This window comes from Phragmites australis, chromosome 9 (genome assembly GCF_958298935.1).
Source record: "Phragmites australis chromosome 9, lpPhrAust1.1, whole genome shotgun sequence".
Taxonomy (NCBI): Eukaryota; Viridiplantae; Streptophyta; class Magnoliopsida; order Poales; family Poaceae; genus Phragmites; species Phragmites australis.
Window position 1 is genome coordinate 9306719 of NC_084929.1, and position 23676 is coordinate 9330394.

General features: G+C 45.3%; 1 protein-coding gene, 1 long non-coding RNA gene and 1 pseudogene across 2 annotated transcripts; all 3 read right to left on the reverse strand.

Moving 5' to 3' along the window:
• Nucleotides 1–707: 707 nt before the first annotated feature.
• On the reverse strand, nucleotides 708–1596 carry LOC133929825 (oligopeptide transporter 7-like; annotated as a pseudogene).
• A 1116-nt stretch (nucleotides 1597–2712) lies between these two features.
• LOC133929798 (uncharacterized) lies at nucleotides 2713–3451 on the reverse strand. Its single transcript, XR_009911656.1, has 2 exons — nucleotides 3274–3451; nucleotides 2713–3157 (listed from the first exon to the last, which is right to left on the reverse strand). It is a non-coding gene; the product is annotated as an uncharacterized LOC133929798 (long non-coding RNA).
• Nucleotides 3452–13150: 9699 nt separating this feature from the next.
• Nucleotides 13151–15000, reverse strand: LOC133929709 (uncharacterized). Its single transcript, XM_062376497.1, has one exon. It carries the CDS (start codon nucleotides 14831–14833, stop codon nucleotides 13898–13900), a length of 936 nt encoding a protein of 311 aa, XP_062232481.1. The 5' UTR covers nucleotides 14834–15000; the 3' UTR covers nucleotides 13151–13897.
• Nucleotides 15001–23676: the final 8676 nt, after the last annotated feature.

Consider the following 23676-nt stretch of genomic DNA (forward strand, 5'->3'; position numbering starts at 1 on the left):
CTCAAACCTATAGCTAATGTAAATCAATAATAAAGACACTTTTCACCATAACCTACTAATTGAAGCTTCCGTATAATAAATGAGATATAATTACATCTACATTGTATTAAAACATCATGGTCATAGGTGCATCTCCATCTTTTCAAAATTTAGAGCAATTTAGAAAATAAAATTCAACTAAATGGATTGGAGATGAAGTTACATACCTTTGAACACCTAGGGTATGAGGATTTCTCAAAATTTTAAAGCCACTAAAAACTTGGTGACAAAAATGGCCATCACCGAGCAAACAGAACTCCTCTCTGTTGTGTGCTTGGGCTTAGAGAAGGAGAGGGCGACTTTTATATAGTCGAGACATCACTGCCGGCTCATATAACAAGCCGGCAGTGATGTCCTGTTATCACTGTTGGTTGGTAGATTAAATCGGCAGTAAAGATGGAGCAGAGCATCACTGTCGGCTCAAGCCAATAGCTGGCAGTGATGCCTTTATCACTGTCGGTTCGTAAGCCATGATAACTGTATTTTTTTCGGAAGCTTATGAACCGCCAGTGAATCTCTATCACTGTCAATCTATTAGAAACCGACAGTGATAAACCAATATATATAAAAGTTTATATAATAGGGACAGCCCACCACATCGCCACCGGCTCCACTAGATACCGCCGGAACATTCCCGCCCACCCGAACCCCAGGACCTGTCGACACACTCAGACACCAGCAATCAGCTCGCACAGCACGGAACAAGACTTTGGCCTAACTATGTATATGATGCACGACGTGGGAACTTGGGTGGTGATGACGACCACGAGGGAAACGAGGAGGGAGATGCGCTTGCCGTAGAAGACGCGGACGGCGGTCACGATATGGATGGAGTAGACGCTGCCGGCACCGGAGTTCGCGAAAATGGTGATGAGCACGTGCTCCTTCACGTTGAAGGGCCCCGGGTTGAGGGAAAACTCCCACGGCCGCCCGCGGAAGAAGGCGCGTTCCGGCAGAGCCGCGGCCATGAAGTGGCCCAGGGGCACCACCGCGATCTGCGCTGAGATGGCCGTGATGCTCAGGGGCTCCTTGCGGTACCAGAAGAACTGGTTCAGGAACGACCGAACGACAGCACGACGCACGATGCCGTGCCCAGCACCAACATCCGGAACGTCAGCACTGGCGTGTCCGGGTCGTCGCCAACCGGCACCGTCAGCGCTACCTGCTCGATCGGCGAGTTCTCCTGCTCCACGCCGTCCTCCGGCGAGCTGCGCGACGTCGATGGTTGCACTGCGTGAGGAGAGGAGTCCAATGATCAGCGGTAACGGTGCGTGCAAGTAAAACGGCTGAGGTGATGGGAGCTAGCGGGGCTTACAGAGCGGGGAGGTGATCTGGTCGTCATCTTGGGGGTGGTGCTCTTCCTCTCCTTGGCCTTGTTCTCGGTGAGGAGCGGATGCCATCGCAGAATGGAGAGGAGCACCGCAAACGGGATCTCTAATTCTCTATCCGATCCCCTCTGGGCTCACCGTAGTCATTTCTATCCCCTCTGGGCTCTCGTTTCTCTCTTCCTCGCAAATAAATTATATTTAACAACATTACCATACAACAACTGAGTGTTTTCTTCCTCTCCGAAGACACCAATTTTTCTTCACCATTTTCTACTTCATGCTATGTGCTCAATAGTGAGGTATGGAAAAATTGTATGTTCTAGGTTCTAGCACCTATTTTTTTCTACAGTCATTTTCAAGTAGTTTTAAATCCACAAAACTAAAAGTATTGTACTATTTATAACACAAAACTATAAGTATTGTGACTAGTAACATAAAACTACAAGTATTATGCACTAATTTCATAAAAAAACCTAATTTTAATTGGATTCACCAAAACAGTGGTTTTATATTTCTACAAAATTCTAGAACTTTTTATACATGTTCCATAATCCATGTGCAACCTATTTTAATTAGATTTAATAAAAATCATGTGTAGAAATTAAACTAATATTCTAAAAAAACTACTTTTATAAACCCTAACAATTGTTAGGGCTCAAATAAAATCCCAAAAATCTGAAAAAATTCACTAATATTCTATATGATGTAATAATTTCAAAATTATTTTCATCCCTATGTCATATGGTGAAAAACAGCTTTCCTTCGTAATGCTCCATTTATATAATTACAAATGAACTTATATTTTCACTATATAACCTAAGATTCAAAATAATTTGATAAATTAGTCCATAATATAAGAAAAATATTAGTAAGCTTTTCCAGATTTTTGGGATTTTATTTGAGGCACTAACAGTTATTAGGAGTTATAAAAGTAGCTTATTTAGAGAATTTTATTTTAAATTATACACATGATTTTTAGTGAATAAAATTAAAATGGGTTGCACATGGATTATGGAACACGTACAAAAATTTCTAGGATTTTTGGAGAAGTATAAGACTATTTTCTGAATGAATTCAATTAAAATCGAGTTTTATGTGAAATTGGTTTATAATACTTGTAGTTTTATGTGAAATGATTTAACACTTCCAAATCCTGAGTTGCAATGGAGTTGTATAAAACACGTTGTATCTACTGCATTGCTGTTCTATATGTTTGTTGTATATATTGCGTTGTGATGTTCTTAAGACGTAGGGACAGTTGCCGAAGCCAAATTGGAATCTTATATCTAGTTTTAGTGTAGATTAAATACTAGATATATGTGCACTACAGAAAAAGACATATAAGTGCCATTGAAAAATAGTTTCACTGCCGGATTTTCAATTGGCACTGATTACTCGATACTGATAGTCACCGACTATCAGTGTCGGATCTAAAATCATCACAATAACTCAACATCAGTGCCGGTTTGAGGCTCGAACCAGCATTGATGGTATTTTTGCAAAACAAAAAAAGAAAAAGATGACCCACGGGCACGACGCTACCGCACCTGCTTGTCGCCGCGGGCATGGCCGTGGCCGCTCCGCGGCGCACGCCCTGTAGGGAAAAATGCGGCGGCTCAAAGGCTACCGTCACAGATCCGCCGCGCCCAGGACCCCGCAGCGAGCTGAGCGTAAGCCCTCACCAGCCACGAGCTCACCGTGCCGAACTGAGCTCCCTCCACTGCCTGCAAGCTCGTCTGGCACCTCATCTCGGTTGATGATGGCAGCAGCAAATCAAAGTTTTAGGGTCCCTGAAATTTTTGCAGCATTGAAGGTAGGCAAGCAAGATCAATTCATTTATAGAGCAGACAGGCAAGCAAGATCAATTCATTTATAGAGCAGACAGGCAAGTAAGAAAGAAAAGTACCATATTTCAGTAGTGGATCAATGAGAATAGCATCCTGAGCAATAAGGGCTGGGATCACTGAGCCACCGCGAGCTCTACTGCTCCAAGCCAGCTCCCCGCGAGGAGCAGCATACGCCAGCCACCGCGGAGGGAGCTCGATGCCATCGCCACTAGCACCAGCTACCCATCGACACCTCCATGGTTGCACGAACAGTTGGATTCCTGCTGCAACTTGGGAATCTACGAGCCTCAGCCGCTTTTCGGAGCCTAGGTTGCCACGGTTGATGAGAGCAGAGAAGAAGGAGAGGAGGAGAAAGGCGATGGGAGGGAAACGCCAACTCCACCGGTGGGAACGAGAGAGAGGTTGGGAGAGAGAGAGAGAGCACCGGTGGGGAAGAGATAAGGTTGTCTTGTGTAGTGTGAATAGGAGAGATAGCACCGGTTGGGAAGAGATAAGAATAGCACCGGACGTGAGGATTGACCGGAGAAACAAAATTGCATTGAACGGTGATTTCGGGTCTGGCTACGTTTCAGTGCCGGTTGGGAGCTGTAACCAGTACTGATGGTCGGTATCAGTACCAATTCGTGGCTAGAATCGACACTGAAGTATCAGTATCAATTCTAGCTAGGAATCGGCACTGATAGTGACTATCAGTGCCGGTTTTTAGCTCCTTTCTCATTGTTCGCGGGGGGAAAATTAAGAACCGGCACCGATATACATTCTGTCACGTTATTGTTAGACCGATATTGATAGAACGCTATTTTTAACCTGTTCTATAGTAGTGGTGGCATCCTATTGGGAATCTCCCGGAAGTTCACAAAATATCTATCCATTGTACTACATGCAATCTGTTTGATCTAGTATTATTCTATATTCTTTTGCTGCAATCTGTTTTTGAGATGATCAGTGACGAACACCACCACCATTTTCACCAGCCAAGCCGGCTTCACGAGGCTTTTGTTGGCCCCATGGCACCGCCGCGCATATCTAAAGTATAGAGTTCAATGTGGTGCTAAGGTGTGATCCACAACATATTGATTTTACTAATTGCTATACACACAGTGTTCTGGGCCTCCCATCTTATCTTAATAATCTAAATATAGTCGCATTTGAGCTTTATAGGCATATCCACGCCAGCAGAAAAATAATGCGCCATCCGATTGACAAGGGACGATGAAAACCAGTTAGCAGTGGTCACAACGTCTTAATAATCTAAACGCACTCGCATTTGAACCTTATGGGCATATCCATGTCAGCAGAAAAAATATGCACCATCTGATTGAAAAGGGATGGTGAAAACGTGGTCACAAAATGGTAAAAAAAATCTATCTCTCTCTAGACTCTTCTCTCTCGAGCCGTGCCAACCACACCATTCTTGCTAACCCTATCACCCTTTTCATCACCGTTGTAACATCCTAAGTTTTAGCATATTAATTTATAGTAAATTTCGCTCCAAATTTAAATTTTTTGGTGATTAATTAAGCTAACTAAAATTGAGAAAATATACAATTGAATGTATATATATGTGTGTAGATTCAAATGTATTACTTGGCAAATTATTGCAAAATGCACTAAATTAATTACTAACTTTTCTGTGCGTTGAATTGTTCATGTGCATTTGGTTTATTGTTGTTATAGCTCTTTTTGTGGAGGTTTGAATTTAAATATCTCTCAAATTCGAATCTACTCTTAGTTCCCCTTCAGTTCAAATCCAGTTGAATTCAAATCCTCTCTCAGATCTCCAAGTCCAATCCAAGTCATAAAATTTGAATTTATGCCAAGTCCAAAGTTAAATCCAAATTCAAAATATTTGAATTATCCCAAATAGATTTTCTCTTTTCCCTTCTTCTTTTTCATCCCTGGGATAAATCTCCCTCCCTCTCTCTCTTTAAGCAGTCCAACATGCGGCCCAGCTGGCCCGGCTTCTTCCCTGCTCCACTCTCTTGCGCTTGGGCCGCAGACGCACCGTGGGCCTAGCTTCGTTCGTGTGTTCCATCCCACTTGCCAGCGCCCACGCGACCACCACGCCATCCATGCATTACCTATCCGACGGCCCTTTACCGTGCCATCTCCCTCGCCAGCACAATGTCGCCGCGCTGTCTAACCCACCACCGTGACAGTCAGCGCATTCAATGCACCGGAGAATTTCTCGCTCGTCCCTCCATGCTCTCGCTCTCTCTCCCCTTCTCTATGCCCCCATAGCACGCCGCTCGAGAGCTTGACACCGCTGGACTTTCGTGACCTCGCTTGTGTGAGGCCAGCGTAGTCCTTCCACTATCGCAGAGAAGCTGCGCTGCACCTTCTCATCGCTGCCACCTCTCGGTGCCAGGTCACGCACCTTACCGTCTTACTGTGCTCCATCTCCTTCTATAAATAGAACAGCCCAACCTCCATTTCTCTATTTCCCCACCACGTTGCTTCACCATTGCTCCATCGTCGCTGTTTCTCCCACACGAGCTACCGAGGAGTACTAGGATGTTGTCGATGTCCCTGTGCCACCCTCCATCTCCAAGGAGCACAATGGGAGCACGCCCAAACCTGGAGCCGAGCCGCTCCACTGCCACCGCTTCGTCACGTGACCGGCCGCCGTCTAGCTTCTCGCTGTTTTCGAGCTCGGTGAGCATCCCCGTCTCCTTGCGCAACCTTCTAGCTAGCATGCCACTGTCCTAGTGCTCCCTCTTCATGCGGCCACATGCAGCAGCATGTTTTCCCTCCACCACCATGCCATGGTCACCGCCAGCGTGTGCTTCTCCTCTGGATGTAGTCCGTCCATCATGCTGTGTAGCCCAGGACTTGCATTGTTTCCTAGGTGAATGTGGTACATATTGTTTTTGTTTTTTAGGCTAGCGTAGCAAACCCGTCCCCCAACATGACCACCTATTGATCTTAATCAGCTTTGTGATCCATAGGCTACAATAGAGAGAAATTAGAAGATTCTGCTATTTGATGGCTATGATTTTTCATACTAGAAGGTGCGCATAGAGGCCTATCTTCTAATCCAAGGAAGTGCAATATAAAAAATAGTTGATTATAACTATGAGATCATTGTTGCTCGCACGACTTAGGTTCAAATCAACACTATGAGGCCAACCACAAGGCCAGAAATGTTTTGTTCACAAGCCTGAGTCGGAATGAGTTTGATAGGGTTCAACACCTTCATACTATCCGTGAGATTTGGACTACCCTTAGTGTCTTTCATGAGGGTACCAACCAAATCAAGGCTAGGTGTCAGAGCACATATAACCAAGAATATCAAATATTTGTGCAAGGGCCTGGTGAATCCTTAGATGCTATGTTTGCTAGATTTGATGGAATTATTAGCAACCTTAGATCCACTATTGTTTTGTCCTATTCTGACCATTAGAGAGTGATCAAACTTCTATATGCTCTTGACTGTAGCATATGGAAGTTAAGATCTCGAGCATTGAAGAGTCGTCTAGTTACAATATATTGACTTGTGATGAACTATTCAGCAAGCTCAAATCCATCAAGATAGATAAGGAGGCTTGAATAGGTCTCAGAAACCCATTGTCTTAGAACATGGCGTTGGTTTCCGGACCTAGTGGTGGTAATCAGACTGGAGCTAACTTTTGTTGTGTTAACACTTCACCGAGTGGATTTGCTTTGTCTTCGTTGGTCTCTTCATAGAGGAGTATGTGGATGTGGTTCATGATGAGGATCTTGCACTGATTGTGAAAAAGTTCACCTGCCTCTACAACAACCGCTGAGACCAGAGAAGGGGTGGTTCCAGGGCCTGCTTCGAGTGTGGGGGCACTAACCACTTCAAGGCAGACTACCCCAAGCTCAAGAAAAGGGAAGACAGTGACCACGATCATGACAAGCACACGAAGAAAAAGAAGCCCTTCTTCAAAATAATGACAAGATGGTTAAGAAGGTGGCCAAGGTGGCATCTCGAGCTTTCGTGGTGGTGGTTAGCAACACCGACACTTCCTCAAGCGAGGAGGAGAGCCCAGAGGAGGAAGAGGAGCTGCTCGTGAAGAACAAGATGAATAACAAGGACTTCACCAGCCTTTGCTTCATGGCGGACAACAACGATAGCAACCCCGAGCATGATCGTTCTGAGGTATAACATTTCTAAGATTAGCTCTCTGTTCGGGTCGATACCTTGAATGATGCGCTTGTTAGCTAGGATAGATTGGTTAAAAAAGCTTGAGTTGCTTAGGTCTAGGTCCAGGTATGAGGAGTGTGATAGTTGCCTTGTGATCATGAGTGAGCTTGCCAAGCTTCAGACTTTGCATGCTCAAGTCGTTAGTCGGTTGAGACTATCGAGAAGAAGCTCCTTGAGGAGGAGTCTAGACCTACTTTCTTAGGCACTCGCAAGAATTACCCTTTGATCTCAAAGGATGTTGATGTGAAAGCCAAACGCATAAAGGAGCTAGAGTCTAGATTGGAGAGTGCTAAGAGTTTTAAGGATGTACAACCAAACTGTTCCACCTGCATTATTCAGAAGGACAAGCTTAGCTAGGTTAGAAGGCAAGTTGAGAAGCTCATGGCCGATAATGAGTATCTCCTTTCTCTTGTGGAGAAGTGCTCAGAATGCAAGGACAAAATGGATTTGATCTTGTCCAAGACCAAGATTTGTGCTGATAAGGCGGGTTTAACCTTGGGATTGGGTTTTGAGAGGGTGGCTTACAATGGGGTTGGTAAGACAGTTTTCACCTCACCTACTACCCTAGAAGCTAAGAAGTCCAAAATCAGTGACACACCACAACCCATCAAGAAACCCACTCCACAACCCACAAAGAAGAAAGCCACAACACAACCCAAGAGAGCTCCATAGCCAAAGATGAAAGCACCTGTGAGAGAGGCTAGAGTGACCGGCAGTTGTGCACCTGAGAGACGCTACCATTGCAGCTACCGCTAGAGAGAGGGTCACTTAGTTTGGTTTTACTTTCACCGTATGAGAGATTAGCGGTGTGAGTGGGAGTGGAGAACTCAGGACATGTTCTGCCCCTCTGTTGGTGTACATGAGCCTAGTCCTCACTCTCACCCGTGAGTTTCAAACACTCTTCAGTTCTCCTTTAGAGATGGTGCCCGGCGTGGATCTTACCATGATTCATATGGTTTTGGTTCACGTGTAAGAGGCTTTGAGTTGCAGTGCTTTGGTGGATCATGTTTTTCCTATCATGGCACTCGCCCTTAGTGCACTAGTATTGATTTGCATGCATCTGCTTCTACTACTTCAAGATGGATGATCCAGTACTGGATTTCCAAGAGGTTTTTGTCTAACCCCAGTACCGAGTCATCCACCTATTATTCTTCTGATGCTTTGAGAACAAGTGGCTCATCGACTGTGATTTTTCACGCCATATGACTGGAGATTCAACATGGTTCTCCAGCCTCACTCTGACAAAGAGACATGAGTACATCACTTTTGGGGGTGATAAAAAGTAAGGGTGAAAGCCAAAGGTATGGTAAAGATGAATGAGAGTTTCACTCTCAAAGATGTGGCTTTGGTGGAGCATATGGGATACCATTTGCTTTTTGTGTCTCAGTTGTTGGACGAGGACTTGGAAATGCATTTCAAACGTGATACTTCTCGAGTTCTTGATTCTTCGGATGTTTTGATTTGTCAGATTTCCAGAGTTGGGAGAGTTTTTGGAACTAATTTTTCTGAGTCTGTTGGTTCTTCTAGATGCTTAATTGCCTAACCTTCTTCTGAGCTTTGGATGTGGCACAGGAGACTAAGGCACATGAGTTTTGATTTGCTTCCTCATTTGAGTGCACTAAGCTTGATCCGAGGATTGTCCAAGCTCAAGTTTGAGAAGAATCTTGTTTGTGCTCCTTTTCGGCATGGCAAGATGGTCGTCGTGTCTAACCCACCAGTCAATCTGGGGATGACTGAATGACCAGGAGAACTTCTCCATTTGGACATTGTTGATCCTTCCTGGGTTCGTTCAGTGAGTGGAAAATGGTATGTACTTATCATTATTGATGATTACTCTCGCTACTCTTGGGTTTTCTTTCTTGTGAGCAAGGATGAAGTGTTCTAATACTTTCAGAGCTTTGCTTTGAGATTGTTCAAGGAACTCCCTGGTGCATTAAAAGCAATTCGTAGTGATAATGGCAACGAGTTCAAGAACTATCTCTTTGATGCTTTATGTCTTGAACATGATATTGAGCATAAATTTTTTGCCCCAAGTGTTCCTCAGCAGAAAGGAGTGGTTGAGAGAAAGAATCGGAATTTGGTGGAGATGGCTAGGACGATGCTCAATGAGCATAGGACTCCAAGAAAGTTTTGGGCAAAGGCTATTAGCACCGCGTGCTACATCTCTAATAAGATTTTCTTACACTCAATCTTAAATGTGACTTCTTATGAGTTGTATTTTGGGAGGAAGCTGAAGTTTTTTCATTTGAAAGTTTTTGGATGTTGTTGCTTCATCCTAAAGCATGTCAATCTTAGTAAGTTCGAGTCGTATTCTTCCGATGGATTTTTTTTGGGTTATTCTCTTCATGATTATTTTTATAGAGTCTTTAATCTTGACACTAACACCATCATAGAGTCTTGTGATGTCATCTTTAATGAATCAACCCCTTGTGTTAGCCCTATTTTTGAGTGTGTAGGTGATCAAGAGACGAGTGAACGTGTCTTTGTAGATGATGATCTTCCAGTTCTCGACGATGATGAGGATGATCCACTACTTCCTACTATCGCACATACTTTAGAGCTGGCTCCTACTATTTCTACACCAGCAGAGGGTCCTGCAGCCTCTACTTTAACTTCAGCTGTTTTTAAGCCTACACCAACGGCAACTGAGGGGGAGATCATCTCGCAGCACGATGCTCAAAGACACATTCAACGAAGAATCTCCTATAGCTGATGATCGGCGACCTTGGTAAGAGGGTAACGAGGTCAAAATCTGCTCAATATGCTCATTTCATATATTGTGCCTTTGTTGCTTCTTTTGAGCCTCATGGTGTTGGACACTGTCAGTGGGTGAACACCACAAGCGGGGATCCTGAGGGACCCCCTTTGAGATTCGGCCGGAGGGCTGATTCTGGATCTACCTCGTACATGGATTTAATGCGAATATGTGAGATCTAGGCGGGACGGATGATCGTCGGCTAGTGAGAGTAAATGCTCAAGGGATTTTAGACAGGTTCGGGCCGCACGGAGCGTAATACCCTACTCCTGTGTGTATGCTATTAATGCTCGTGGAATGCCTTTCTCTGGATCTCTTGTGTTACAAGATTTTTTGTCTAAGTCTAGAGCTTTGGTCTTACTTCGAGCTTGGTGAACCTCTGCTCAGCTTGGCTTCTCTTCCAAGTCTCTAAGACTCGTTCGTCGAGCTTAAGACTCGTTCGTCCTGCTCTTCTGCGGAGTGCCTAGAAACGGGGGCACGAGTTCCCATGAGCCATAAATGGAAAGCAACCGTCATGGGGTTGCAGTTTGATGTTAGAGGGGGTTCAAAATGCGCCTTCAGCCGGTCCTGTCGCCCATTACGCCCAACTTTAGCAGGTGCAAGGGGGGGCCCACCGGGCAACCGCCAAACAGCCCTGCATGCCCACTCGGTCAGAGCAGGTCTGACACAGCAGGGGGGCAGGCGATACGCCTCGAGCCCAGTGACGATATCTCCAAGCCATTTTCTTTATGGATCCAGCAGGATGACGTGCGATGGGACCCGTCGCATTAAATGTCCCCACGCCTTCCTGCCAGAAGGTTGCAGGGACTGACGTACTCAGTACGACAGGCGTGGGGGGGGAGTGGTTGGAAGTGACAGGCCACGCCCCCCCTTAAATGCAGCATCGGGCCTCTCACCAATTGACACCTCACCGTCGAGCCCTTGTGGGGTCCACTGGCAAGGGGCTTCTCAGGTCCTCGGGGAACTCTGGGTGCTTGGGGACCACTGTTCATAGCCCCGAGCGCCCTCTCCCAGATATGTCTCTTCTCGGGTCATCGGGGAACTTCGGGTTCTCGGGGACCACTGTCCATGGCCCCAAGCACCCCTCCTGGAACTGGCTCTTCTCGGGTCCTTGGGAAACTACGGTTACTCTGGGACCACTGTCCATGGCCCCGAGCACCCCTCCCGGAACTGGCTCTTCCTGGGTCGTCGGGGAACTACAGGTACTCGGGGATCACTGTTCATGGCCCCGAGCACCCCTCCCAGAACTGGTTCTTCTCGGGTCGTCGGGGAACTCTGGGTACTCGGGGACCACTGTTCATGGCCTCGAGGACCCCCCCCCGGAACTGGCTCTTCTCGGTCCTTGGGGAGATGGTCTCTGAGGGATGGCACCACGTGGCATTTTGCGGTCCTGGCCTCGGGACTCGGGGACCCCTGGTTCCCATGTCACCGATAGTAGCCCCGGGGCCCATCGGCAGGCGACGGCCCAGAGACTGCGGATGGGGCCCTATTTCGTCGAGGCCGATCACAGCATTGGTGCCACGTGGCTTGTCATCAGGTGCCAAAATCTTGCGGGCCTTGCAGCTTTTTTGGCCCAGGCTCTTGGTACGACCTAGGTGGGAAACTGAAAGGCGCACGTGCCCTTCCGACTTTCGAGGGGAGTGATAATGAGGCGGGAGGCGTGCCTAGCAACTGCGCGGATCGAGAGAGATGCGCCTCGCAAATTACACCGAGGAATGTGGCGTTTGAATTCCCCATGATAGAAAAAGGAGAGGGGCAACGAACCGTTACCCCCAACACCTTTCTTGCGGTTGCCATCTTCTGCCTTCGTCTTCCTTGCGCACCGGGAGCTTTCTCTTCAGCCCGCGGCGCACCTTGCTTCGAGTCTCCTCCAACGCACTCCCCACCCCCAAAAATGCAAGGGCAGGCAGCGGCCATCGGGACACGTTGAGCGCCAACAGCGTCCTGTCGAGGTCCCACCTCATGAACGAGGAGGGGCAGAGAAGGTCCGAAAGCTGATGGTCCCCGCCGGCCAGCAGGAGGCATCGGTGGTGACGCCGGCCAACTTTCCGCCCTCCACGCGCAGGCCCAGGCGGATCGTGATCTTCGTATCCTTCGTTGCCGCCGGTCTGGTGCCACATACTTCACCCGTCAAAACCTCATTTCACGTATTGGTGGGTGGCTTTACGATGATTAACGCATAATTACCATATCCGGGTATTCCAAGGTTTTCGGTAATCCTCGGATCATATATTTATCTCCAGAAAAGGGATCCTTGTATGAAGAAAACCACCCAGGAGTCCAAGATATCTCGTAAACAAGAAAGTTTATCTCCAAAAATGAGAAGAAAGACTTCAGATAACGTATGATGCCCCCTGTATATGCAGAGCCTGAGGATCCTACAGAAGGAGAGGCCAATTAAACGCCAATAGGAGTCGAAGAAGTCGCTCAAACCTTTTGACAAACCAGAAGACGCTTGAAGCCAAGTAAGTAAGACACCGACTAGGTTTAGATCTGTCTAGTCTAGCTACATACTCACTTGTAACATACTCAATCAGTACAAGACAAATAGGATGTAGGATTATTATCCTTTTGAAGGCCTGAACTTGTATAAAAACTCTTATATGTTCTCTTATAATTTGTCTAACTCAAAATATCCTTTAATTTTTTAACAAGTTCATTAGTTTAATGGTTTACAAAAATAGTTGACAATCATGTATCCTCCTACCCAGAACTGATAGACGTTATGGATAAGGCTTTCAAATATACATGCCTGATTCTGTTTGATATGAGAAATAGCAAAACAAGAGTTTGAAGTACACAAAATGCAGACAATATAGTACTCGAATAATCCTCCCACTAATCACTTTCAGATTTCTTTTCCCGGGAGGTAGTATCTTTCCGATTAATCAATTCTGCGAGAATATTTTATTTTAAGAAAATATTCTGCAAGAATTTGTTATTTGGCCAAGAAAATGAAAATGTTTGACATTCTACGCGTTATCTGATGTACGTGGTACAAAGAAAACGGGTATAAAACAAATCGGCTTAGCTCGTTGGCGATGTACGATTTACAAAGTTTGCGTAGTCTGCGCGGCTAGACAATGCACAGAGATTCAGAATAATTTCAAACACTTGCAACCCACATCTGTTTATCTGGTTACCATAAAAGCTTGTTTTCGCATGTATAACTTGCTACACTCAGCTTCATCCATTTTGTTAACACAGAAACTGCAAAAACTCGTTTCCCATTGGAATTACTCAAAACCAAGTTACATTCAAATACATCAAATGAAAACTGTTCCTGTAATTCCATAGTTTCAGAACATTTTCCACATACTACAATTTCAACTTCAATTTGAGTTCAGCTACATAAATATAATCCCATCCGAATTCAGGAAGATCCTGAAAGATGCACACCACCAAATCCTATTCTACTGAAATCTGACTCCGCAACTAGCCAACATGAAACTGCTTCAGGAAGTGTGCATCATCTTGTATCTCAAATGAAAATAATACTTTAAATTCCATAATTTCAGAGTTTCTCGACATTCTACTATATCAATTTAAAATTTGGTTTCAACTACATAGATGTATTCGCATCTAAATTCAGGAAGATCCTGAAAGATCGATACTTACCACATCTTCTATTCTCCTGCAATCTCATTTCCCCACTATCCAGTACACCAGTCTGACAAAAAGGGGCAAACTTTCAACATGAAACTGCTTCACGAAGTGATAGGCACAGGGGGCACCTTCTCCGCGGAGGCAGGCTGGCGGCTCAGCTCGCCGTGATGAGATCCTTGTAGTATCTAATGGCCTCCCGGGTGTCGTCAAATCCCGCAGCGACGTCCAAGAACGCCAACACCCTCTGCAGCTCCTGGTCGTTGTCATCGTCGACGAACGGTGCAACCGGGACGGCGTTCTCCGGCTGCAGGGCGTAAGCATTGGGGTTGTCGTCGACGATGACGGCGAGGTCCAGCGCCCTGCCGGTGGCCGCGAGGTCCTTGACAAGCCTCCCGTCCCCGGCGTTGCGGCACGCGCCGCGGTAGAGTCTGTGCGCGAACACTGTGCCGTCGGGATCGAGGCGGTCAAGCACGAGGGAGGCGTACTCCTGGAGCCCCGCGGTGAAGACGACGACCTCGAAACTGTCCGCCGCCGCGCGGAGGAAGGCCTCGACCCCCGGGCGCTTTGAGACGTAGAAGGTGATAGCCTGCCCGCCGATGACAGGGCGCACGGTGAAGTCGAACCGCGCGGGGGGCGGGTCGGTTTGGGAGTGGATGAGCGTCTCGTCGAGGTCCAGGAACAGCGTCCGCCTCCCCGGTGACGGCGGCAGCGGGAGCGCGGCAGACTGAGCGCGGACCGGAGGATGCTGCGGCGGAGGCGGGGGAGGTGGGGGAGAAGATGAGCGGAGGCGCTGGAACCCTGCGGCGGCGGCACGGCGCTTGCGCGGGGATCCGAGAACGGCGAGGCGGGCGAAGAGCTTGAGGAGGCGGCGGCGGCAGGAGCGGAGGGAGCGATTGAAGGTGGCGGCGGCGGCGGCGGGCGCGGAGGCAAGTGACTTGAGCGGGCTCCCGCGCCGCTTCGTGGCGGACCAACGGCGCAGGGCCTGTCGGCGCCGCGCCACTGGCGACGGCTTCGGCTTCGATGGGGTGACGCAGCCACTGGCGCCGGGCCTGGGAGACGGCGGCGGCTTCGTGGGCGTCCTCGACACCATCGCGCGCCGTGCTACTGCTGCTTCCCCGCCGCTCGCTCGTGTGTTTCCTGGGCGCTGGAAGAGGAGGAGATCGGCGGCGTGAGGTGGGGGACTGGGGAGGGACAGGGGTGGGAAGCGTTTGGGTTTTTGTGGAGGGAGATTTTGCAACGGTCGGGAGAGGAGAGCGTTCGAAACGTGTGTTGAATGGAATCCGTGAGCGATTTGGATTGGGGCGGAGGCAACGGTCGGCTTGGACTTTGGACCGGGGTGCGTCTGACGTGTCGTGTTGTACCCAGGTGGCGCCAGCTGGACTTACCCTCAAAGATCTGGAACCCGAGGTGATTGATACTTGATAGTTGATACCAACAATCTACCGGCCCGATTCGAACGTACGTGAAAATTTTCATGGATACGCGGGAATCGGTCTAATTCTTCTCAAACTCCTACAAAATTCTTATAAAATTCATGTATTCCAAGCAATTGTTCATACATATCCTAAAATTGCTGGAGTGGTGAATTGACCTGCAGTGGAGTCCTGAGCGAGAAGATGTTGATAGGAACTTTTGCTTAGGTTTGGGGAGCAGCCGAGAAGGCATCAGCTAGATGCAGTTTTTGCTCGAATTTTTAAATAATATTTTTTATCAAAAATGGTAAAAATAATGATTAAATTTATTATCAGTGATACGTTCAGGATGAAACGTCTGAGTATCAGTGTCTGCTCTCGACACAAACTGACACCGAAGGGATATGTTTGTACTCCACGTGCCAACAGGTGCTTTGTCCCGCAGACGATATTTAAACAAAAATTCATAATTTTTTTATATGATTTTGGATGTAGACGATATTTATATGAAAATTGTGTCTCTGTACAACTTTATAGTTAAACACTTTTCCATTTAAATCCGTTTAGATACTCAAAAATAGCTAAAATTTTCAGATCTGAAATTTATAATCAATTTTTGGTATCTAAATGGACTCAAATGGAAAAGTGTTCAATTATAAAGTTATAAATCTGGTTGAGGGGCATAATTTTCATATAAAGACTATCTCTATTTGAGATCATATAAAAAAGTTACGAATATTTATTTGAATATCATCTGCGGGACACAAGACATGTCGGCACGCAGAGTGCCGATAGCCACTTAGGCTCAATGCTATATAGGATGTCGGTATGTGGAGTACCGATAGGTCTCTAGTTGGTACTCCACGTGCCGATAGGTATCTATATTTGCAATTTTGTGAATTTGATTATTATGTTTTAATTTTTCAATAAAATAATATTATTTAAAAAAAAAGCCCGTTTTTGCTCCATGTATGTATCTGATAGCATGGTCTTGGTCCGATAAAAACCTTCTGGAAATATAGCTACTTTTGTGGCAGCCCTTGGTTCTGTGTAATCTTTTATTTATGCAATCCTGTTATTTTCTGCAAGACAATTTATTTAGTTTCGACATTGAACAACTTCTTGTAATTTCGGTGCTCTAATTAATGAAATTCTGGATATCCGGCCGTTGGAGAAAAATACATATCCTAAAAAGATATTAATATTCGATCGAGCCTAAACTGAAATCAAACACAAAATATAAAAAAATGACTATTCAAGGGGCTGAGGACAGGGCCACTCTAGTATCTCCAATCTGACTCGCCCAGTTGTCTCCCTAACCATATTGCTACTTGTGTGGCCATGGCTGAAGTCGATGTGAAAAGTGGGAGGCCAACATCTCAACTGCGCTGAAATGACCATTAAGCACTACTACATAATCAATCATAAATAGTATCCTATCAGTACCGGTTCAGTCACAATCACGACTGAAGATGCATCAGTGCTGGTTTTTAAACTCGCACGCGTGAACTATGGTGGAATCGCTAAAAACTGGCACTGATACCTGACTATCAGTATTGGTTCATGTTATAAACTGGTACTATACATCAGTGCCGGTTCAAGAAACAACTGACACTGATACGAATGGACCCAAATTTTTGTTTCAATTCACTTTTGGCTCGCCTCTGTCGGCTCGTCCGTTCACCACTGATATTTTCTAGCATCGTCTCTCGTCCGCTATCCCTTATCCATTCCACTGCTCTCTCATTCACTCATCTTTGTGCTCTCTCGTCCACCACGGCAAGCTCGTCCATGGTGCCTGGGAGATGGAGCTCATCCACAAGGTGAGCGCCAAGGACCAGAAGACTGTCAACTCCCAAAAGTATTGCGCAAGCACCAATAGTGAGACCACATCCAACATCCCATCCTATCTGATCGCCACAAGCTTCTCAACCATCGATGGTGGCCATTGAAAAGTGCCGTGCATCAGGCATGTAGGGATGAAAGCTCTGACTCGGGCGGAGGTGATGGCCATCGGCGGCTACAATATGTTCCTGCGGACCACGCTGCCACCGGAGCACCACATCTACGACCCTGACAAACAGACGCTTGAGTCTGGCATGGCGAAGTTCCTGATGGTGTTCCTGCGGAGGTTCGCCATCGAGGTGCTCAACGTCAACAGCGGGCCGCCTAGGATGGCCTTCAAGTTCTAACACTCTGTGATTTTCTACATTGTTGTATTGAATTTGATTGTGAGATGTGTTGTGTGGACGAGATAAGTCGATTCTGGCGTTGTTGTATTGAATTTGATTGTGCGATATGTTGTATGGATGAGATGTGTTCGATTTGAGTATGCGGCAGCGGCGGCAGGAACACTGCCAGTGACAGGAGCAGCAACCGAGCCGGCTCGAGAGTTCTTGAGCCAGCTCATTTATTTTTTTGGCTCCAAGAACTTTTTCACTGCCGATTTGAGCCACAAACCGGTAGTGAAAAGAATTTTGAGTGCCGGTTCCAGAACCGGCACTCATAGTCATAAACTATCAGTGTCGATTTAAAAACCGGCATTGATGGGGTTTTTTAACCAACATTGATGTGCCTTTCTGCTATAGTGACGTAGTGTCGGCACCGTTGACGCCAAGAGCTCTACTGCTACGTTGCCTATTGAAGCCTCAATGAATGTCGCTATTGTTTGGGAAAAATAGACCAGCCTGAGGATAATGGTTGACGATCACTATCAAAGGCCCTTCCAGAGCATTCGACCTCCGGGCTTAGGAGAAGGCCTTAACCCCAGAGGCTATGAACCCCTTTGGGCCACCTCTCCGGCACGTATGTAGCCTTCCGAATACTCGAAGCTATAGCAAGTCCATCCAGAGCCTTCGACCTTCGAACTCAGCAGGAGGCCTTGTCCTCGGAGGCTGTGGACCCCTTCGGGCCACCCCTCCAGTGCCCATGCGGCCTTCCAAAGCCTAAAGACGCAGCCGGCCTCCAGAGGTAATAAAGGGAAGAAAGGATACCCCCGTGCAGCTGACCTAACACGAGGTGACGGTCAATTAATGTCGGTGCAAGTGGTACTTATCCTGACACTCCAACATGATGCAAGTTGTCCTGACACCCCTGGCAGGGCGGCACTGGGCCGCAATTGACAACTGGCTCACCCCTCAGGGGGTAGGTACCAAAATAGTTACCACAATAGATATTTATCTTCTATGTAAGGTAAAAGGTCGTTATCCAGGATAAGGCCCAGTAATTCGGCCAGGTCCTAGATATCTGTACACCTGAAAGAGAGAGGTTGGAAGGAGCCCGCTCAACACAGCACAAAGAAGCATAATAAAAAAGTCTTCCTGTGATACTCCCCATAGCCCAGTCCATATTTTTACTATCAATACATTCGTGGTGTTCCTTCTACTCAAACTTCATCTCCAAGCTTGAGTCTCCTCCTTAGAAGAAACTCTCGCTGTACATACTGGAACAAGACGAACTCTTGTTCCAACAGCTATCGACTTGAATCGAGACTCAGTGTCCATGTCGGAAGCCATTGTTGCTCTTTCAAGTTAAGTGACTATTATACTTCCATAGTGGTGTTACAAGGGAAATCCAAGATGAATCTTGAAACATCTTTGTCCGAAGTCTAATGTCTAAAACATACATGATATTGTAAATCTTATCATATAGTTTGAATGTGTAAGTAATGGATGCCATCACGTACACGATCCTAGGCATGAGTTAGTGTGTGCTCAGTTTGAGAAATGTGACAGAATGGTTCACGAGTGGCGGTTGATCCATATGTTTTGTTGGTTAAATTGATAAGGGTGCAAAAGGAATATGTCACTTCCTAGAAGAAAGCAAAAAGATGATAATTTAAGGGACGATGGTTAAGAAAACAGAAAAATTGTCCTTCGTTAACTCTGATTGCTGGGGATGAAGATCTGGCATCGTCATCCTCCTACGGTGCCGTCAGCTACACTTGTTCCATCCACAGTGATGGAGAGAGAACTCTCTGCTCATCAATCTCATTCTCAACCGGTAACAAGGTACCCTATCTTCCTTCATTTTTTCTCTCACCATTCTCACGATTACCCTACCTATGAGGTGGCTTGGACGAATGTGCATGTGTTCCTGGGTCTTCTAGGCCATGTGCCATGCGATATCGGGTCGCGTGTTTAGACACCATGGTTGGCCGTCTACAGACGGGTCCGGGGTGGCAGTGTGCTCCGAGTGTTGGATTGGGCTTTTACACAAGGGAAGTTTTGGATTTCCATCATGGTGGTTTGCATGCTCCTCTATCTACCCAGATGCCTGCTGAGTCCCCTCAATCTAACCCTATTCTATCTTTTTGTGCTGCTTCGCCACAACCCTACCTTGCAATGGTTGCTTAATTATCACTAGCCTTCCAATCCTCCTTCTTATACATCTGGGACCTCGAATTGAAGAGGGACCGTAACGGGAGATATAAGATCGTTCTCTCAAGTTGTTTTCTCTCATTCGATCCGTAGGTGTTCTAGTACTCCTCTTGCCATGGCGGGTTACAACAACTGGATGCTCACAGAAGGGAGGGCTTCAGATCTCGTCGTCATGGCCATGTTGATGGTCAAACTGTCATTTGAAGTGGTTTTTGGTGTGGGAGTTTTACCAAATCTTGGCAGGAAGTGGAATATGGTGGGTCGTGTCAAGATCTACCCAATTAGGATTCCTCTGGTGCTCAGGATCTGCAAGCGCATGACCAGCATCACCAAACCCATGGGCAGTTACGATTGCTGTGGAAGCCAATCGTGGGCATCTGGATCATAGGGAGGAGATGAGGTAGAAACATAAGCCTCCCTAATAAGAGGTTGTTGGGGGTAGTTCATCTCACCAAGTTCCTCCTAGGGCTCCTGTTTCTAAGGAGGTGACTGGATTAGGATCTAGATCTATGAAAAATTGTGAGTCGCAGAGGTACACCCATCCTTTTGCTTTTGTTCGGGTCATGGTCAAGTTAGTGATTTTGATGTTGGTGCTTGCTATGGTTATGGGTATTTTGATCATGGTGTGAATGAGTGTTCTCTTTCTATCTGATAGGTTCATTGTGGTCATGGGGACCATGGATCTAGGTTATGTCGAGATAAAAAACCTTGGGAATTTGTTGCTCCTTTGTGCGATGCACAAAGTGAGGATCATGTATTTTTATTTATAGAGAATATCCCTAATGCAAATGTTATTAAAGGACGTGCCAACTTGGCTATGATCACTGCTGTTAGGGGTTGTGCTAATGCCCAATAGATTGAGCAGGAGTTCCAGGATATTTTTGGGAATGCATGGTGATGTCATGCCAAAAAGGTGGTCTAATGCATGGTGATGTATAGTTTGAGGCTCCTTGATGCCAAGAAAATTGAGGAACGGACACATTTTAGTACCATGGGAATGAGGAGAGCTAATGTTGATATCAAGATTTCTGCTTGGGATCCTATTGTGGGGGCCAAAGGGACTCTGCAAAGTGCTTGGTTTAGGGTTAGAAAAATACATCATAAAGCTGTTCTGAACCAGTGCTGGCATATGTTGGCTCCTTGGTGTTGGTCTTACTCTTCATATTGATAAATCAAGCATGTACAAATAGGTATATTTGAGAGTGAAGATTGGGTGAAGGGATGTTTCTAAGGTTGCAGCTATTGCTAAAGGTTGCCTGGCCATGCAGGATGGATACTTTTTTTAAGACTTTATGTTTGAAAGGGAGTTTCTTGCTACTAATCCATAGATTAATTACCATCTTCCTGTGACAGTTATTGAAGATAAGTCTAAGGTTCTTCCTTTCTTGATTTTAGTGAGATAACACCTAAAAGGGCTAGGATATAGAACCCAACAAGGGGGGTTCTTCATCTACTATGATTAAGAGTGGTTGTAATACTTACTTAAAGAATGCTTCATCCTTAATTCTGTTGAATACTCATGCTAAATTTTTCCCATAAAAAAATTCTTCACAAAAATCTAGTAGTTTTCTCAGTCTGTTGGTGTGTGTGGGTTGGAAGATTTGAGAGATCCTCAAAGCTTAACCCCTTTACCTAAATGTCCTTTGGTTGCTATAGTCCTTATGGATATGAACAAAGAAAAGATTGATGCTCTTCAGGGCATTACATGTAGTGATGATGAGGATGACTTGTTGTCTGATGAGATCCCAAATTCTACTCTTGCTGATCAGTTTCACTCTGGAAAAGATAATTCTCAACATATTGGGCTTGTTAGGTGTTCTATGCAGGAAGTTGATCTTGGTCTGCTAGATACCTATTCTAAGCTTTAGGATAAGGTGTTAGACCAATCCTCTCCTCTCCCTGAGTTGGATAAGGTTGATTCTTTGGTTCCAGATGGTATGCAATTTTCTTTGAAGAGTGGCTCTCAAGGTGAAGAGCAGAAGGATGAACATCATGTTGTTGTTCCTCGAGCATTGGTGACTGACTTGGTCCAAAGAAGATGGCACCTTCTCCTACCAGAACTAGTGAGAGGTGTGCTTATGTGGTGGGTCATATTATAGCAAAGGTTGTAGCTAAATGTGCTAAGAAGAGAAATCTTGAAGGTATTTCTCCCACTATTCCTCCTCACTCAGAGGATAATTCTTTTCATGCTGTTTCTGATATAGATATAGCTGCTAGGGCCTTTGATATGGGTGTTCTCATTGATTCATCTAATTTTGCAGTTATTAATTTCATTAAGAACCTAGAAGATGTTAGATGTGCTATAGCTGCTAAAACTCCGACCCATTAATTCATGAAGAATCTATAACTTTTCTGCATAACAATGATTCTCCTAAGTTGCTTGGGTGGCTTGAGGATCAGGAAGCTCTGACCATGATGATTTTGTGGTAGTTAGGTCAAAAAAAGGAATAATAAAAAAAGTAATGTGAAACTTGCATTCCTTGATCACAAAGAGGAGCAGTGAGTCCATGGTCTCCCAAAGAACTTCTCTATGTCTCATAGAGATGTGTGAGGGAGGTGAGAAAAAAGACCAAAAGATACAAATGATAGGTTATTTTTGGAATTGTAGAGGGATTAACAAGAGAAGAATGAGTTTTTTGTTTGAGAGAACTTATTTCTACTCACAAGTTTGACATTTTTATGTTTACAAGAAACCATTAAGATGAAGTTTTCTGTATCTGATCTTCGGAGTTTAGATCATTCTTCTTGTTTCCATTGGGATTAGATTCCTTCTTATGGGAAATCTAGTGGTCTCCTTGGTGGGATCAATTAGGATACTTTAGACATTAAACATGTTAAACATGGAGTTTTTGTACTCCAAATAATTTGTTTGATAAACAATTGAAATTTTTTGGGTGGTTATGAATGTATATGGTGCTGATTAAGAAGAGTACAAAACATATTTTTTGATTGAGCTTTCCAATTTTTGCTCTCATATTCATCCCCCCCCCCCCCTTTTAATGGGTGGTGATTTTAATATCTTGAGGTACACCTTTGAGAAGAATAAGCCAACTTGCTTATCCCAGTTCTCCAATCTATTTAATGCTATCATTCATGCTTATGAACTTAGGACCTTCATTTGGTCAGTTCACTTGGTCCAATAATAGAATTCCCCCAACTCTGGAAAAGTTAGATAGGGTTCTGGTCATTAATGACTGGAAAACCTTGTATCATTTGGTTACTGTCCAAAAAATCCTAGAGAATTATCTGATCATAATATGCTCTTTATCTCCTCTAATATGAACAAAAAATATGTCCATCCTCAGTTAAAATTTGAGCTTTCATGGTTAGACAATGAAAATTTTATTGGTGAAATTAAAAAAATTGGGATGCTTATTACTCTGGTAAGGACATCCTTGATATTATGTTGGCCAAGCTTAAGAGATTGAGGAGCCATCTTAAAGATTGTGTGTGTGTGTGGGGGGGGGGGGTGGGTAACTTGGGTGATCAAATAAAGAAGGGAAAATGCATTCTTCGAGAAGAAATATCTCAAATAGAATTACTAGAGGAAGAAGGCACACTTGAAAGTATGCTTGTTGTTTTTCTACCTCAATTACAAAAAATTATGCTTCATGAAGAATTATACTGGTTAATATACCCCATACCAACTGGCTTCTTAAGGGTGACAACAACACCAAATACTTCCACAATATTGCAAACAATAGAAAGAGGAAAAAAATCTATTTTTTTTGTTGCAAGATGACGTTAAAATCAATTGGGATGATGCCTTACATCAACATGCTACCAATTATGATAAAGATCTCACAAGTGGAATTTCTTCAAAGGCTTGTTGAAGGAGGTAAAGACTTTCTTCATTATGGGAACCAGCACCATCGACTACCTCTGGACGATCATCACGTCCTCCTGGGCTGACTCTTTAGCCTCATTCAACCTATCAACTTTAGTTGCAAGGTCTAAAAAAAATCACTTGGGTTAGGGGTCTCAATTAGACAAGGAGCGAGTTTAAGGAGTGAATGATACACTTACTCAACATCTCCCTCTTCAAGACAGACACCTCAGAGGAATGAAGCACCTTCTTGTTGGTGATTTCCTCCTTAGGATGGGTTTGTCTTCATCGTAGGCCATACCAAGTTGGGATTTCT